The sequence below is a fragment of the Microtus pennsylvanicus genome, chromosome 1, assembly GCF_037038515.1.
Source record: "Microtus pennsylvanicus isolate mMicPen1 chromosome 1, mMicPen1.hap1, whole genome shotgun sequence".
Classification (NCBI taxonomy): Eukaryota; Metazoa; Chordata; class Mammalia; order Rodentia; family Cricetidae; genus Microtus; species Microtus pennsylvanicus.
In genome coordinates, this window is record NC_134579.1 from 71,929,081 (window position 1) to 71,948,127 (window position 19,047).

The window sequence follows — 19,047 nt, forward strand, 5'->3', positions numbered from 1 at the left end:
AGGGGAAGAAAGGGGGAGGAAGATGAAAGAAAGAACTTTTGACAGTAATTTATCCCTTTATGCTTAGGAGAGTCCTTAGAACTGGTGGTTCCCTGGCTGGGAGTACTTGAATTCTCAATGCCCATTTACATGCTAACTGTCATCTGTGATATTTACCTGTAAAGTTTCACACATGTAAGACTTAAGAAGGGTCTTGATTTCGCAGGTCATTAAGAGGATTCCACACTTAGGGAATAGCATACATCTGAAACAAGTTTCTCCATTATTGCTTTTCCTGTGGGCTCATTCTTGAGCACTCCCCTCTTTGCCCTCCCTTCACGTCTGGCCACTCCTTCCTGGTCCCTGGCCGCCAGTCTTCTCCTCATTCATCACCCTGTGTCTTCCTGAGTGCCATGAAGGCAATCCTGTCCCAAGTATGGAGCTAAGCCAGGGAATACCTTTCTCCTTGAAGCTGAAATACACTGAGCCAACACAAATCTGCTGGCAGGCCCAGCAGGCACAAAAGTCCCATTCAGGGCACAAAAAAACCCCAGCTATTTATAAAGTCCCTTGCTGACTGCTGGGTGTTCACTTTCCCTTGGACCAAGAAGGCCACTGCCGCCTCTCGGAAAGCATTATTCCTTTCACAGCTCCGTGACCGAGGGTCACCGGGTGCCCCATTCTGTGAGCAGCAAACCAAGGGGACAGCATGCAGAGTGGATTAGATGTGGTGACAAGCTCTCTAATGGTCAAGGGCAACTGAGGATGCCAGTGACACAGATGGCCTCTGCTGCACCTGTGAGGTGACAGTCATGGACTTGTGAGGACTGACATTCTGGCCCCTGACATAAACCCACCTGCCGTTCCTCTTGTTGGTTTTGGTTTTATAGCTCTTTGTAACATGAAGGGCCTGCTTGTTGGGGTTTCTGTCCTGCCCGGTTCCCACAGCCGGTAAGCCCCCAAAGAAAATCACACAGAGAGTCTACATTAGGTTATAAACTGATTGGCCCATTAGCTCAGGCTTCTTATTAACTCTTGTAGCTTATATTAACTCCTTATTCTTATCTATGCAAGCCACACGGCTCAGTACCTTTTTCAGCAGGGAAGATCACATCCTGCTTCTTTGGTGATCTGGGCAGAACAGGAGAGGAATGGGCTCCCTCCTTCCCAGCATTCTCCTGTTCTCATCGCCCCGCCTCTACTTCCTGTCTGGTTGACCTGCCTATACTTCCTGGCTGGCCAATCAGCGTTTATTTAAAATATGATTGACAGAATACAGACAATTCTCCCACACCAGCTCTTCACATAGATTTTGGTTAACATGATGACTACACATCCTAAGGCATCTGGAGTTTGATGATGTAGAATGTTCTCAGGTAACATCTCAGTACCACGACATCTGTCATTCAACTGCAATTAAGCTGTGGCTACCTGTGCCTTTCTCGTGTTTCTGATTTGCTAGGCTGCCATTTGTGTTAATGACCCGATCTTAGTTTATTATTTTAGCAAAAGTAGCAAAAACGACAAACAACTGCTCAGGAAACTCCATGTCTTAGTTATCTTTCTATTGCTGTGCTAAGATACCATGACCAAGGCATCTTATAAAGGAGAGTGTTTCATTTGGGCTCATGGTTCCAGAGGGTTAGGATCCATGCCCATCATGGTAGGGAACATGGGAGCAGGCAGGTTGGCAGGCATGATGCTGGAGCCTTATCTGAAAGTGGGAGGCAAAGAGGGAGCTAACTGGGAGTGGCAGGGACTTTTGAAACCTCAAATCTCACTCCCCATGACACACCTGCTCCAACAAGACTATCGTCCCGATCCTTCCCAAAGAGTTCCACCAGCAGGGGACCAAGTATTCAAATATATATTAGCCTATGGGGGGCCACTCTCATTCAAAACACTACACGCAAAATCATTCCTTCTTTCACTGAGATAAACTCTGTGATCATGCATCATTAGCATACAGAAACAACCTTTCGGCTAGGTACAGTTTTTCCGACACAGAACACCCCCTTGTGGGCAGCATCTGTTCCACCGGGCCTCCCAACCCAACACAGACTGACACAGAAGGCCCAATGAGCTATTTCAGTCCTGAGCTACTCAGGGAAGCTGGCTATCAAAGTCTAACCACAAGAAGGGATGCCTTCAGTTCAAGGGTTCTATGGCTAGAAATAACTGTAATGTCCTCTGTGTAGACTTCTAAGCCCAGAGAAATGTTTTCATGTTTTGACTTTTGATGACTTCAAAGGCCTGGTGCCCTAAAAACTTCCTTGATTCCCAGAAAAGAGGCACCAGGAGGCTCAGGTTGGTTGAGGGAGCTGAACACACTGTTCTGCTGGTGCCGATGGGGAGCAGCGGGCTGGGTTTTACCTGTGGGCCCTTCTTGAAAACAACCTATTCAGAGCTGTCAGGATGATGACTGATCCCAGCCTTAAATCGCTGACAACATAAAAGAGCATTTTTAATTAGTCTCCTTTCCTTCCCCCTTCATCTGTCAAATGAAAAGCCTCAGCGAAGTCATGTGTCCCTGATGTTATTTTCCTATAAACTGAAGGGAACTGAGACAACCAGAACCAAAATCAGCCATGTATCAGCTACTCTTGTCTGTCACATGGCTAAGAACCTCCTGGAGCCTAAAAGAGGGCCTGGGGCTTCAAGAACCGGTCCACCTGGGGAGATCAGAGTCTGTGTCCAGGAGCCTCAAGGACCTGGAGATCAGCCCTAGGGCATGGTTCAGGGTTAGTCACTTCCAGCTGCAAGGTGATTATGAGAAGAAGAGAAACAGAGGCCAAAGAAAACTCAGGAAGAGAGATGCAGGCAACTGTTCCAGGAGTCATTAAAACATTGTTAGTTTTTGCTTCTTCAAAACATATTGGCCACCTGGGGAAAAAAACCCTCCTGCCTTACCTCTAAAGCCAAAGCGGAATGAGGCTTCCAGCAACTGTGTCTCTTGGCAACAAGGAAGGACACTTTCTGCGCACTGACTATGCATTAAACCCCTGACCAGAGCTTCACACTTGCCCCAGAAGCTTCACAACCTCTCTGGGTAGAGGATAATGTTTCTACTTTGCAGTAGAGTGAGGATTTAAAGTACTTGAATAACTGTCCAAATAAGAAGGCAACAGAGCAAGGCCTGAACCCCAATCTCTGAGCCCCCAAATGCTATGGTCTGTACAACAGGGGATGAAGCAGACAGATGGGGCCACATTCAACAGCAGAATCTTCCAGATCTATAGTAATGCGGCCTGGACGTTGTCTATGTTCTCTGTTTGGCAGAGAAAAGGGACTGTGAGTCTTCTGCCTCAAACTATGGGCTACTGTGCCCCTCTCATCTCCCACTAAAGGCTAGGAGAGGGGCTGGGCTGTGATGGTTAAGGGAAAGGAGGAACGGGTATGGCAGAGGAGAAGCCAATCTTTGGATCTTCTCGTAGAATAAATAAACCTGCTTTCTTCTAAAAAAGCAATTTTAAATAAGAATGTTTAAAAGATGGGCTAGAAAGACACCTCAGGGCTTAAGAGCACTGGCTCACTGGCTGCTTTCATAACAGACCCAGGCTCCATCTCCAGCACCCACATGGCAGCTCACGGGCATCTGCGACTCCAGTTCCACGGGGTCCAGTGCCCTCTTCTGTAGTCCTTGGGTGCTGCATGTGTGTGGAACACGCAAAATACTCATACACATAGCATTATTAATAGAAAAGTAAAGTGTTTAGTAGACTGCAAAGCCAAGGGGCTGTGGGAATAGAACACGTTCACTCCTAACCCCAAAATACCTGCATTAGCAGAAGCCAGATGGACTTTGTATGATCTGAAGGACAAGAGTGTCAATGGGCCAGTGGGCCAATGTTAGTGACACTACTGGAAAAACAAAATCTCAGTGAGGAGAACACACAGCTGGTCCTTATGCGGTGTGTGGCCCATATCAGGTGTCAATATATCTTCAATATATTTAGATGGATGGACAGATGGATACGTGGGCCAAAGTCAAAATCCTTTAGTTACAGTGAAGACTACCCCTAGAAAACTGACCTCCTGCACCCTGGTCTCTGGGAACTAGCCTGCACGCATCATGCCGAATGCCTCATCAGCTACTTCTCAGCTTTCACAACCAGCCTCACCAATCCCACCTCCTACAACTCTGACTCTATCTGAGCATCATGTCGCTGCCATGGTTCAGGCCTTGGGCAATTCTTTTCTGGATGCCTGCACCACATCCAAACTGTTCTCCAAGCCTCCAATCTGCATTTGTGAAGTGCTTCTTGAGCAAGCATGAGGGCCTGAGTCCAGATCCCCAGCTCCTACACAAGAGAGCAGAGACTGGCTGATGCCTGGAGCTTCCTGGGCAGTCAGTCTGGCCAAAGCAGTGACCTCTAGATTCAGTGGGAGGCCCTGTCTCAAGACATAGGTGGAGAACAATGGAAGAAGACTCCTGACATCACTTTCTGGCCTCCACACATATACTTACCGCACATACACACACTACCTGCACGCACACACACATGCACACACTCACATACACAAACCAAGCACACTCCAGAACCCTTACAAAGGATCAGGTCATTAACGTCATCATCCTGCCCTCATTCCCGCCCAGGGATGGCCTGTGACTCCCTATAGGCCTCATGGTCAAGCCCAAACACTGGCATGTCCAACCTGCCTCTCCAGCTATGGCTAGCCAGTGCCCTGCCCCACCTCTACTTGAGTTCTCTGTCCCCTTGGCACTTGCCCTGACCCATTTCCTGGGGTTGTGGTTTGGATGTGGCTTAGTTCCAGGCTGAGAGGAAGCAGGGGCTTTAAGGGACCCTTGGATCATAAGGGACCTGCCGTCATGAAGGATCAGGGGAGCTTACTCAAGAACGAGTTCGTTTGTGTGAGGGGTTGTTACAGAACGAGTGCAGTTCCTCAATTTGCTTTTGCCTCCTCTCTCCACACACACACCTGCTTCTCCTTTTCGCTTCTTTGCCACGCGACGACACAGTGCAAGGCCTTGTTGAGCCAGTGCCTTGCTCTTGGACTTCCAGCTAAATAAACCTCTTTTCTTTTTAAGCTGACCAACTCTAGGAGTTTTGTTATAGCAATGGAAATGAGATGAAGACTCCCGGGCCTCCTCCTCTGCCTGGAGTGTTTGCCCTTTATTTTCTCTGCTCCCTTACATTCTTCTGAGCCCATTAGGAACATCATCCTACCCTAAAGACACTTTCCCTGACTGTTTCTCAGCCCATTAAAAACCGAATGCCCTTCCTTCTGTATACCCCAGTGCTTAGCCCATCACAAAACAGCCTACTTCCCTATCCTCTTTACAAGGTGCCTGGTTCACGAAACTCTATATTCTGTTCTTTGTTGTCTGCCATACACTCCTCTCCAGTCTGTGACAAAATGAATGTGTGCTGCGTTAATATTTTTTTTATTTTTCATTGTGTTTATTTGTAGAAGTGGATGCACACGCACTATGGTGTATGTATAAAAGTCAGAGAACAACTTTTACAACAGCATGTGGGTTCCTGGGATTGAACTCGGGTCATCGAGCTTGGTGGCAAGCGCCCTTGCCCACTGATCCCTGGCTCCAACCCCTTATAAATATTTTGTTCCACATCAAACATGTGGCTCAGCTTCTCAGAAGCATATTTGTCGTCTTTGACCAGCCACATGACCAGTCCAGAGAATTAACTCAGGATTAGGATGTGGTCTATGACTTTTGAAAAAAAAATGTATTAAATTAGATATGAGGGGAACAAATTTTTAGCCAAAAGTCAAAACACATGATCTAACAAATATGATCGCGTATTTTCCTCCCCAGCACATATAAATGCATAAAGCCTACAGCTACCCAGCCAGGAAGGTCTGTCATTTTCGCCTTACTGTGTTGTCCACATACACCAGAGGACGCCCGTAAAAGAACAGCGGCTAAGAGTGAGGGGCATCTTCTCATTCAGTCCTCTCCACCTTCCTGAGAAGCAGATCTTTCTCCTTCGCTGTTTTACAGCAGAGGAGAGTGAGATTTAAAAAGATTAAACATCCTGTCAAAGGTCACACAGCCCTCCATGGTCGGGTAATCCAGTCGGCCCCATTACTCTGCAGTACTGGCCTAGTCGCGACCTCTTAACCTTGTTAGACCATCAAAAGAGCCACTTTGGGGCAAAAATAGCCATGGCTTCCGGAAATTTTTATTAAAACTCTAAATCTCCAGGCAATAACTTTCCGAAGTCATGATTCAGACCCGCAGTGACGCTAGGCAACAGGCTCGCAGGCCGAGTCTCCTGCTGCAGAGCCGCTAGGAATGCCAGGAGGGAACGCAGGACCCTGGAGTTTGGCACCACCTGCGTTTCCCGTCACTGGGTCTCCAGCCGCCACTGCCTGTTGAAAGGCGCTGTCCTCCCGCTCCTCCGAGGAGTCCTCTCCTTCAGGTTCCATAGTTCCATATTTGTCAACGGTTTTACAGCTTCTGCTGCACTGGCCCTGTCCACCAGCCATAAGTATAATGATCATCTGGACACCCATAAAAGTCCAAGCTCCTGGACTCTGCTCCACAGCTGTCAGAGTCTACAAATCAAATGCTGGCCCCAGCCTTTCAACCAGTTCCCGGGGGGATTCTGAAGGATGCTGACACCCGAGAACCGGAGGTGGAGCCCCAGTCCTGGAACCAGCAGCATCGACGACATGTTAGAGACTGGCAAGTCAGGGACTCCACCATGAATGACTAACCCAGAACCTTCATCTGAACGAGATCCCTGGGTGAGATACAACATACACACGCTTCTGTGCAGAGGAACGGACAGTGCTCAGTCCTCCAGTTTTCCCCGTCTAGCTTGCATAGGAAATGAAACTGCTTCCGTGACCCAGTGGAGGCGCTGGTGGGAATGCCCGCTGGGACGCAGGGCTCAGCCTGCCCCAGACCTCACGGGCTACCTGAGGATTGAAAAGGCAATGGCTCAACACAGCCCGCCATGAGCACCGGCCTACAGCACTCCCGACGCTTCTCAGGGTTTTTATGAAGTCCCATGACCTACACTTTCCCCAACCTGTCATTTATTCTCACACAGATCAAGAGTCAGACAGGCTAATGCCCAACAAACTAGAGCTTAGAAGTCTTCATCGGGTAGAAAAATGCAGCCTTGTGTTCCACTGCTAGGTGAACTACTGGAGAACCACAGAAAGCATGGTTGGTGGGCAGATGAGTCAGCCACTATGCCCTGGAAGAAACTAGAGCCTCCCTTCTCTGAAGAACACTCTTTCTCCCCCTTCGATAGAGCTCGGGATTAGTGACAGTCGAGGAGGCTTCCTCTGTCTTGAGTGCCAAGAAGAATGTCATTTTGTTTAATCCTTTCTTAGCAAAATCTGTCTGCCTGTAAGCTGGACAGGTGTTCCCTCTCTCAGCCAGCCCGTTAATGGGATGACAGTTGGGGTGGAAGAAATGGGGTCCCAAAGGGACACTTCCTGAGGAGACCGTCTCAGCAAACCACAGAGCATCGGGGACCCCAACTGACTCTGAAAGGCCCGATTCATAAGCACCCAAGTGATTTTTATTCCTCTCCATCCCCTGCAGAAAACGTTGAAACTTTGTAAAGCTCAGATTGTCAAGCAAATCCTCTCTAAAGAAGAGCTGAGCAGCCTATGCAAATACACCTGGGAAGACAGTGGCCATGGCTCCCAAACAACCCATCTTTATTCCTTCTCTTTCTATATCTGCACCAGTTCTGCCACTCTGCTTCCCCCAAACAGAAAATGGACAGAGCACCATGGACGGGGTCTGATTTGGTCCAGAGCTTCCCCCGTCTAGCCGAAGACTGCACATCTCCTAAGTCCCAAAAGGCTGCGTGGCCTCTGCTCTCTGCATTGATGTTTAAACATCAGTAAGCAGGGCATGCTGTCATTTGCTCCCTCGAGCTGACTTTCTCCCACAAGGCTCCCTGATGCAGCTCCAGAAGAGAGCATGCCTTTCCCGCTCTAAACAGGAAGCTCGGGGTACAATTCGCATTTCACCCAGAGTCCATGATGTCTAAGACAAGAGCAGATTTCTTCAGTTTCTGGCAAAAACATGTTGATAAATTTTCTATTCCTTAATAATCCAATCGACAAGTGTTGCAACGTAAGATTAGAGAATTTGGGGGCTCAGGCCACATGGGCCAAAGAGCAGAGCTATTTTCTCGGGACCAATTCAAGTGCAGACTATTGACTAAAAATGTCTCTCTGCTTCATGATCCAGGATGAAGAACAAGCTGTGGTATTTTGAATTTGGCACCTCGGAGACCTTTGCAGCCACCTGCAAGAAGCTTCATGACCACATAGAGCTGGAGGTAAGTCCAGTCTCCTTCACAGAGACCGCCCTGTCCCCAGATGTCTCCACAACCTCACTTAGAGGGCTCCAGTTGTTGCTGGCTTCCTTCTTACCCTGTGCAAGTGAATCCTTGCAGCTCTGGGATTCTGCAGTCACAGCCATTCTGGCCTTGCATTCCCACTTAAAGAGACAGGCACCACCAAACAGACAAGGGAAGAAGGCTGTTGCTGGGGTTACTGTGGCCTTGGCACAGCAAAGGTGGTGCTGCTGGGCTGAGAGCTGATCAGAGAGCATCCTCCAACTCACCTGCCCCAGAGCTGACTCACAGGGGCCCAGGACCAGTGCGGTGGGTGTGTGGCCTGTGCCCTTCTCCTGTGATCTGAAGAGAAGCTTTTGTCACTATCTAGAAGTTCTAAATACTTTTTTTTTTAACAAAGAGCCGCGTGTTTTCAGTCTGAACTGAGTTCCACAATTACGCAGCTCATGCTGTCGGTGCGCCGCGCTTTCCCGAGGACTTTCAGCGCCTGTAGCAGCCTGCCTCAGACAGTTTGCCTGTTGGCGCCCCTTGCCTGCTTGGTGAGCTTGCCTGCTTCCTGCCCCCACTTTTGCAGTGCTGCTCTCCTGGAGTCTCCTCGTGGACTGCTAGGAGCATGCCTCTGGCCTATCAGAGACCAGATTTCTATGCAAACATCTGTCTTCACTCCCTGGGCCTCTGCCCATGAATTCCTTGCCAACAATCCCACCCTCTCTGTACATTCAGGCCTGCAGTCTGCTTTGCACCTGAGAAAAAAAACAGATTCAAGCAGGTGAGGAAATCTCCTATCAACCCCCGCCCCAATCCTGGAAAAAAAATGGGTCTAGAAGCTGCTGAGCAATGAGCCTCTGTTGAGGCCTAGCCACCCCTCCATAGGATTAAGCCTGTGGCAGAGTAGGGAAGGTCCTGCCACTCCCTGCTGGAAGGGAGGCTGTGCCCATGCTCACAGGGAGTGTTCACAAACAAAGCGCACAGCCAGAGCTTCCACAAGGCTCTCCTTGACTCATCTGTGGGCCTCTCCTTTTTGGTTGCTGGGTTACTGACACCATGGGGGGAGGCACCTTTCTGCCAGTTTAGCCACAGGGCACAGAGGTCCAAAGGCCAAGAGCCTGTGTTTCCAAGTGCTACATGGCGGAGGCCACCTATACCTGGGAGAAGCTGACCTAAACACAGGGCCTGGGAGCTGGAGCTGCAGGAGCTGCAGGAGCTGAGCGTGGCAAACAGAACTGTGTGCATTCTTCCACTTGGCACCGCCCTCCACTGGGGTCTCTTTAAATACACTGCCAGTGAGGGACAGCCCTGCCTAACCGCGGCCAGCTGCAGACACACAGCAAGTCCTTGTTCTCCCCGCAGCTGGCCTTGACACTGTGCCCAGAATACAGCAGCTCAGCTCCCCTGCCTCTCTGGACCGCCCCACTGGCTCCAGGCTGGCCATGCCTGACAGTTCCCTTGGGGTCCAGGACACAAGCGGCACTTCCTCAACCACACAGGGAATTGGTGGCCTCCGGAGGGAGTGGGCTGCCAGGCTCTGAACTGTTGAGAGCTTTAAGAAGCACTTCCTGTTTCCCTCATCTCTTCATAAGTCTTTTCGGCATGTATTCAGGAGAGCGAAGCTTTGGGCGTCGGGGCTAGGATGTCATGTGACAGAGGGCCGGCAGTGGATTGGGACAGGCACCATTTCTGCATCCAGAGGACAGTGTTTGAGGGTCCCGGGGGGTATGATCAGGAGGAAACTCTGAAAGACAGAGGGTAGGGCAGGTGAGTGGCAGGTGTCTGGAGGCTCAGGAGCTTGGGGAGGAACATGTACGAGAAGCCAGGGTGGCTGCTGCCATTCACAACAGCGCAAGGCTCACCAGCTGCTGTCAGCCAACCTGGGAAGACTCCGATTGGACACTACCACCTTCACTACTTCCTAAACCACAATAGCAGGGAGTCATCCCATGACATGGAAACGCAAGCTGAGCCTGGGAGGGTTAGGGGAGTAAAGAGAGAGTAAAGAGAGAGGAGGGGAAAGTTAAGAGGGGACAGAAAAAGTCAGCGCATCAACTGCCGGCCAGAGCATGTCGGTGTAACAATACAAGCCAGGGAGACAAACATTGTTACGTTCTGAAATAAGGCTCCAATGCATCCAGTAGCTCAACCAAGAGTTCTTTGCCGAAACTAGAAAGGGAAGATCCCAGGTGTTTTGGAGTAAATTGGGCTTGGAAACTAGTAATCAAATTTATCCACCAAGTGTTCAAACTCAGCAAATCCTCCAGCCTTGGCACAGTGTCTTCCTGCTGCGTGCGTGCGTGCGTGTGTGTGTGTGTGCGTGTACATGTGCATATGTCTGTTTATGTGCATGTGGGTATATGTGTGTGCATGCATATGTATGTGCCTTTGCAAATGTGTGTGCATATGTGTATTCATGCATGTGTACAGTATGTGTGTATGCATATATCTGTATGCCTGTGTATGTAGCTGCATAAGTGTGCATGGGGTTCTGATGCATGTTTGGATTGCGTATGTGTGTTCTGGACTGTGAAACTCCGTCTCAGCTCAGGCAGCCGTACCACCCTTCTGAGGAGTGCTAGACACAGTCCAAGCACCCACCTGAGGAAAGGAGGAACAATTCAGTATAGGAAAAATCAGAAGACTGTCCCAAAATTTACAAACGTCTTCCCTCACACAGCACCTCAGCTCCCCTGGCTGACAGAACACAAGTGGGCATTCATGCCTCAGTTAGCGGATGGGGAACTCTGAAGCTGAGGGCTCAGAAACCGAGAAAAGTCTCAGCTGTGAGGGCGCAGGGAGAGGCTGATCGTGACAGCGAGCAGGCTAGCGCTACTGGTGGCGTGGACCTGTCGCCACTGGGCAGTGGACAATGTCATCCCCTCACTGGGGAGCAGAGCCAGGGACCGCTGTCCAGCGAGTCTGACTGAGTCGGAGTGCTCCGTGTTCTGTGACAGTCTGCCCCACGGAGTGAGGCAGAGGATGACTGTGGAGGTACCTGACCACCTCCGCCCTCCTCACACATGCGTAGGCACACCTGTGCATACAAAACTACACATACCACACACACAAAGTTGCATACATGCACATATGAAGTTTGAGCGGCTACATTAAAAGGCTAAGTGGCAAAGACATGGCTTTCTTTCAGAGCTGGAGCTAGCTGAGGAGAAATTGGAAACTTGGTCCCATCTCTGACGTAACGTTCACGTGACTGGTGAGACTAGTCCACAGAACACGCAGAGCGTGTTAATCAAAAGCCCACTTAACTAGTGCTGAGAAACCAAATGAGAAAGGTCAGTGGAACCTGTTTGAAGAGCCCAGTCCCATGCCTCAGGCAGGGGAGAGATAACACCCCCACCCTTCCCCCACCCCACCCCGGGATTCACTGCTCACCTGAAGACACTTAACACTACGTGAGGAGTCTGGACTGAGGTTCATGGGATTGTCACCCGTGTTCCGCCATTGGTGTCAATGACTTAACTGAGCTGGGTGTCTGTGTCTCCCCAGTATTTCACCCACAGAACAAGGCGGCAGGCAGCCTCGTTCCTAACAACATTAGTGTAAGTTCCCAGGGTTTGGGGCAGTTGTTCTTAACTGGCAGCGATGCTAAGTCTCACAGAATCTACAAAGCAGTCCTACGTGGCCAGTGGCCTAATAATGTTTTTAAAGCAGGAAGGCAGGATGAGGAGCAGTTGGATTTCACCCGCTAGTGCAGCCTAGCTGACCTGACTCAGGCTTGCATCTGATTGGCCTGGGAGCTGAGGGCCCGGAAGCAGTAGTAAGAGGTTTCTAGGGGAGGGAAGTTCAGTGTGTGTCCTGTATGTTGATTACTCTCTATGTTATTCCTTCTGCTCTGCCTGATAAATTTAAGAACAGGCACAAAGAGATCTGCTTATCGAGAGGGAGCATTAAGAAATACATGACAAGGAGCCGTAGGTGTGCATCTGAACAGTGTGTTCAACAAGGATGCTGGCTTGTGAGTGCAGCCCCGCCAACGAGGCCAGCCCTGTTCCCAGGCCGATTCTCAGAGCTGGCTTCCAAGAGGCCCTTTATAGTTGTTCTAACCTGATTTCACCTGAATACAGCAGTGGAGAGGGGAGAGGAGGTTGGCGTGAGGAGGCGCACTGAGTCACCGCCCCCACCTTAGGCCCAGAATAGCCTCGCCAAGGATCTTAAAGGTTTTCAGAGCTAGCTGGGGCGAAGCAGGCAGGCGTCAACTGGAGGATTCATCTTGCATTCCGTGGCAGTTTATTTTGTTTTCCAGGTTAAAAATAAGAAATCCCCCAGTTTGTTGGTATTTAATCTAATCTTTGAGGTAATGTTCACAAGAAAAGGCTACCACCTTCAGGACAGATGGGAAGGGTGTCCAGATCTAGAAGCTGCTCAGAACACTGTTAGCCAGAGTATGTGGGAGGGATGGCTGTGCTGTGCACCAATGACTCCAGTAGTAAGGGAAGTAAATCTATTTCCTCCTCATTCAATATTTATCAATATCGCATCATTCCTTTAAACAGTTTTTGATCAAAGAAATAGTATAGGTAAAACTGTAGTGCCCTCCCCGCCGTCTGCCTTCTTTTTTTAACACACGCATGCACGTGTGCACGTGGTGGGAAGAGAGAACGGAGTCCTACAAGCCATTCTCTGACCTCCACTCTAGTGCTGTGGCACTCTCTCTCTCTCTCTCTCTCTCTCTGTCTGTCTGTCTCTCTCTCTCTCTCTCTCTCTCTCTCTCTCTCTCTCTCTCTCTCTCTCACACACACACACACACACACACACACACACACTGCAGTTTAAAATGTAGCTGGCTTGAATCAGCTAGCTAAAGGTATCTGCCCAATCTTTGAAGTGACCTGACTCATGATTTACAGAGGTTTTTGTTTTAAACAAGTCCCCATGATGTAGCTGTTTGGATGGGTACTCACTGTGTAGCCCAGGCTGGCCTCAGACTTGCTGAGAGCCTCCTGAGTCCTGAGATGACAGGCTAGCCTACCACACTCTGCTTTATGAAGCTTCTTTACACACACAAGCTATGTTCTCAGAATTTAGGATTTTATACGCAAGATCCCTGTCATCCACTGGGTTGGATGTGGCTGGCACAAGGCCCCAAACATTTCCTTTTTAATTTTTAATGATAAATTGGAGGAGGCTAAACATTTTAATGGACGTTAAATTCATAAAACATACAAGTAACCATACAAAACATACAACTAATTGTATACAAGTCAGTGGCATTTAGCATTCTTATCCACATTGTCTTTTGATGCTTTTCTTTTTAGTGTGCATTGGTGTTTTGCCTGCATGCGTGTATAAGGGTGTCGGGTACCCTGGAACTGGAATTATAGACAGTTGTGTGCGCTGAGTCAGATCATTTTAAGACTGGGCAGATCCCCTTAGCTAGCTGATTCAACCCTGTGGGACATTTTAAACTGCAGTGTGTGGTGGGGGGGGTGGGTATTTGCTGTGTGACAAAACTTCTCCTGGGGAAACCCAATATACAGGTCTACTCATCCCACATAGGAAACCCACAACAGAACAAAGCAAGGATACCACTAAAACCCAATTTGGTGGACCAGTGAGTTTTACTGGAGTTACTTACAGAAATATGGGAAGGACTGTTTATGCAACCAGAAATGACTCAAAGACAGCTGTGTCACCAAAGCCCACCCTAGCACGGGTGACAGAAGCTGGGAACCTGGAGCATATTACACAGCCTGCGGGCAGGGCAACAGACTAGAGAGTGCCCTTCCCAGGTGCCTCAGTTGGTTTAAGCCTCTTCCAGGTAGCTCCGCTGGCATCTGCTTCTTCCAAGCAGGAGGTCCATTCTCAGATCTTTGCAATATGACTCTGCCACTCTGATAGGGAGGAGCTTAGTGAATCTGGTCAGTTTCAGGGACTTCCTGAAGCTGTTTGAATTGTTACCTTCCTGTTTATAGAGTTTCCCTGCCGGGGAATGTTTCAATCCCAAAGGAAACTGTTACAGAGCCGTAGACAATGCCTTTACCCCCAGTCACTCCAACAACCCCATCGATGCCATTATTATTCAAAAGACAATAATCAAGGACGTCATAGATTAATAAACTCGATCAAGTTCATTCAGCCAGCGTCAGATAGAAAAGAAACCATGGCTCTCTGGGACCAACTGGGTGTTCTGATCCTGCCTGGCCCACCACCCCCTGCTGTTTTACACTCTTAACTTGGAAGATGAGAATGAGTGTTAAGCCTTGGTTTCTTCTGGTATGACATGAACTTTGTTAGCCTTTCAGAACTTGGAGCAAATAAGTGGGACTGGCCACTCAGCCCAACCAATCAGAGTAGAAGGAAGTGAGGGGGAAAAACTACAAACAGAGCCAGGGCATCTTGGGGTGAGAGTCTCCTGGTGAACTTATTTCCTCAACCAAGTTAATGGGCCCCCAGGACCAGCACCAGCCCCAGTGAGGCCCCTCCAGGCAGTTCTGACCACTTCCAACTTCCCTTTCCAGCCCATCTGCCAGGTCTCAGCACTCCAGAAGCACTGGCCTTGGTTTCCTGGTGTTTTCTCCTAAAATGTGAACTAATCTCTACTGATTTCAAAGGTCAAAATGACAAATGCATCAAAAAAAAATTGAGAAAAAACACCAAAAAAGTAACCAACCATCTATTTAAAAGACCCTACAGGGACTTCCTCTCAGACCCCGGATTAGACACAAACCACACCCAAAGGCTTTCACAGAGAAAGCCTTTATGCAGTGGAAGAGAAGTTAAAGTGGCTGCTTTCTGACTCAAGCAGAAAAACAGCAGCAAATGATCTTGCAGGTGGAATTTTAAGAAGCGAGAAAGGGGAGGCCTGGGTTAGCAGGAGCGAGGATGCGGTGGTGTGTTTTGACTGGACCTGTTAATTAGGTGAACCAGAGGGGGCTTTTGATTGCTGGGCTTCAGTACTTTGATAGCTGGACCTTGGTGGGCAGCCTCAGGAGGATGAAGTGGCCAAATAAGGGACCAGCTTTACGAATGTAATCTAGAAGCTTTCAGGAAGACAGAGGGAATGGAGAAGGGCAAGGCCTGCCGGAGTCACATGTTCTAATGAGCTAGTGCCCCTTCGGTCTCACCAACCAGACACCACCACTACCAGGGTTACTGGCCTGTTTCAATTCATGAAAGCCATTGCAAACACAGTAATACGATGCAGGCCTCCCTACCTCTCACCCGTGCGCTGACTACAAGTCTCTTTATGGACTCAACAGTGTTCCGCTGACTCAGGACAAACTGTTTTTCTTAATCCCCCCTTGTGAAGTTCCATTGTTTGCTTTCGGCTCTGATGCAACTTCTCTCCCTCAAGTGACCCTCTTCTTGTATTTCCTGCCAACGTGGACCCTGCAGCGCGCACCCAGCTCTGTTGGCCTATGTGCTTTTATCTTTCCCTTCTCTTCTAGTGCCTTTGTTTTTTCGGTGAATTGCTTTGATTTTCCTTTGTCTTCAGTGTGACAATAGCATACTCTGTGTCTCCAAGGACTTGGGAATGACTCTTAAAGATTAAGTCTCATCCCTACAGCGTCTCAGAAACAGCTGGGTGGTGTGCAGTGTGTCTGACAGGTTGGCCCCAGAGAATCTTAAAGGACTGGGGTCAGGAGCCCCATCACCGGCATTCCAGGTTAGAGCCCTGTCCCTTGCGAGTTTCTGGAAGATTCTATCAGTTAACCTTTGCCCCCAAGAAAGCTTAGCTTTTTGTCTGCCAGAGTCCCTTGGTAAAGAATAACTTCCCCCAAGCAATGTGTCTTTCAAGGTAAGGGAACAGTGAGAGCCTGTCTGTGGGAAATGTTGGCTTCCTGAGCTAGTCTAGAAGGTTGAATAGACTCCATGATCCTTTCCACTCTCTGCAGTTCAGGTACTTCAGAGAGGAGACTATTCCAATCCTCCTGTTCCCTTCACAACTGGACAGGCAAACAAAGAACAGAATAAACAAATGCGGTTTATAGAATGCAGAAGAGAAATCTGTCCTTCCAATGCCTGTGAGCTTATAGAAAGAACAGAACTGACTCTTGTTTTGTTTTTCTTTTTCCAGACAGGGTTTCTCTGTAGCTTTGGAATCTGACCAGGCTGGCCTCAAACTCACAGAGATCCACCCGCCTCTGCCTCCCATGTGCTAGGATTAAAGGCTTGCGCTGCCACCGCCCAGTTCAGAACTGGCTCTTTAATGAAGGGCAGAGACTCTAACAAGGTACTGGCTAAATGCCCTTATGCACAAATACGTGTACTCCAAGTCTGTTACAACCCACAGATCCTAGCACATTTATACAGTGTCTTATTTCATTATCATAACAACTCTGTACCTCGGGCATTAGCCTCATAAAGTCTCATGAATATAAATAATCACTCATCATTAAAGGCACAGTGGCCCGCACCTTCAAATCTTGGCAGAGACAGGTGGACCTCTGTAAGCTGGAAGCCAGCCTGGTCTACATGGCAAGTTCCAGGCCAGCCAAGGCTGTGAGACAGTGAGACCCTGTCTCAAAATAAATACAATAAATACTCTAAGACCAGACGAGTTTCACACCTAGGTCTGTGATGCCAGCCCCACTTGTCCCCCACAATGCCAGGGTACCCACAGAGGGACAGCAATGTGTTAAACTTCTGTCCAGACTAATTAATGCCTGTGGGTATTTAGTTGACAGGCCAACTCCCCTTCAGGGCTTGTCGTGTGCATCGCTTGGTTTGCTTTCTTTTCATTTTGTGGTCACAGAGCCAGCAAAGAGCCTAAAAGGAAGTACTTTCCCAGTTGTGATTTGCTGATTTGAATGGAAGTGTGAAACTCTCATATTTAGTGTGAACATTAATAGAAATTGCCAATGGCCACTTGAAGTCACACCTTTTTGCTGGCAGCCGCTAGAACGAAGGGGAGCCACCTGCTCCGTTAGTAACACAAGGGGGGAAATGGATGCCAGAGCTAACAGCCTGGCACTCATACCTCCTAACCCCCACAAGAAGTGGGAAGACATCCTACGCCCAGCTCGGAGCTGTCGCAGAGGGTCCGGGCAACTGTGAACCAGGACAGGAAATGCCAGGGCTCTCCCACCTCTTTCCCACCGAACTGAGTTCAAACAGTGAGTGGGCCGAGCCAGCAAGGCAATGAGGATGCTGGGCAGTGGGATTGCAGCAAGTGACCCTGCAAGGCAGGAGAAGGCCCTCCATTCTGAGCCCAGAAGACTACTTGCCCTGGAGCCCTGCCAGGTCTTAAGGTTACCAGTCTCTCTCTGCTTAATGGAGCTGGGTGGGCTCTTAGAAAATCCCATCTGGGCACTGGCCTCAGCTCTCCAGAGAGGCGACAGAGCCCGTTCATCTGCATCCTGAGTAAGAATGCCCGAACATACCAAAGTTTTTCTCAGCTTGGAGAAGTGGAGCTGTAGAGAGGAAACGGCTTTGCCCTCTGTGCAATTCTGAGGCAACCCGCCACCACCAGCTCTGAGAAACAGTTTTGTTTTGGAAACTGGCACCCGATGCAGGCTCACTCCTGGACATGAACTTGAGCCCCCCGCCTCCACCCCCAGCTGCAGCACTCTGCTTCCAGCCTCGCTGCCAACACCCCCTTCCAGCTGCCCCTATTAAAGGCACCATTGTACCCTTTTGGCATGGCAACAGAGTAAGGCTAAAGAGGAAGAAAACATTTCCTACCCATGGGATGTTCTTAAGCAGGTTGTGTGTGTATGGCTTCAATGCCACATTCCTTGAGCCCACACAAATTCACCAGAACACCATCGTCCCGTCACAGATGGCAGCTCCTCGCAAGGCTAGCTGGCCCACCATGGCTAGCTGTCAGAGAATGTGGAGCACACAGCTGGGAGGTCAAGGCTGGGCAAAGAGGATGTCAGGACAGGCTATCTCAATGCAGCATGCAACAGCCTGCCAGAGTAAATTCTGAATGTCGCATCTCTGGACGGGAAGGGATTTTATGTTAATTTACTCAACAACAGAGCCATTAGAGCCCATTATAAGTGAGGCTCTGGCCTCCTCCTGATTATTGGAAGGCTAGGGAGCCTTCAAGAAGCCCGTTCATGTCTAGATAGCTTGGACTTTCAGAACATTCTTCCTGATTTTGAACAAGAGTTGTATGGCCTGTGCCTGGTGATCGAGTCAAGCATTTGGCACACTCCTTGGAATAAAACAAATACATAAGATCTGTGGATGCATGAACGAAGTCCCCACAGCAGGCATAGTACATCCTCCTCACTCTTGCGTATGACTGCCTTCCGTAGGGCTAATGATGTGACTTTTACATAGTATCACCTTTATGCACACACCAGACATTCCCAGTTCCTATATGCCTCTATTTATAGAGCCATAACACTCCTGACTAGTTTTATTTTCTTTTTTATTTTTATTGAGCTCTGGATTTTTCTCTGCTCTCCTTCCTGTCTCCTTCCCTCCCCTTCAACCTCTCCCAAGGTCCCCATGCTCCCAATTTACTCAGAAGATTCTTGTTTTTTTTCTCTACCCATGTAGATTAGGTCTATGTATGTCTCTCTTAGGGTCCTCATTGTTGTCTAGGTTCTCTGGGATTGTGATTTGTGGGCTGGTTTTCTTTGCTTTACGTTCAAAAACCACTTATGAGTGAGTACATATGATAATTGTCTTTTTGGGTCTGGTTTACCTCACTCAAAATGATGTCTTCTAGCTCCATCCATTTGCCTGCAAAATTCAAAATATTATTTTTTTCTGCTGTGTAGTACTCCATTGTGTAAATGTACCACATTTTCCTTATCCATTCTTTAATCAAAGGGCATTTAGGTTGTTT

General features: G+C 48.9%; 1 protein-coding gene across 6 annotated transcripts in view; it reads left to right on the forward strand.

Moving 5' to 3' along the window:
* Window positions 1-19,047, forward strand: part of Dgkg (diacylglycerol kinase gamma) — a 207,806-nt gene that overhangs the window by 143,177 nt on the left and 45,582 nt on the right. For all 6 annotated transcript variants that reach the window (XM_075967989.1, XM_075967983.1, XM_075968007.1 and 3 more), the window contains one exon: window positions 8,186-8,276. In XM_075967989.1, the coding sequence (XP_075824104.1) occupies window positions 8,186-8,276 (91 nt within the window). The remainder of the gene's footprint in view (window positions 1-8,185; window positions 8,277-19,047) is intronic.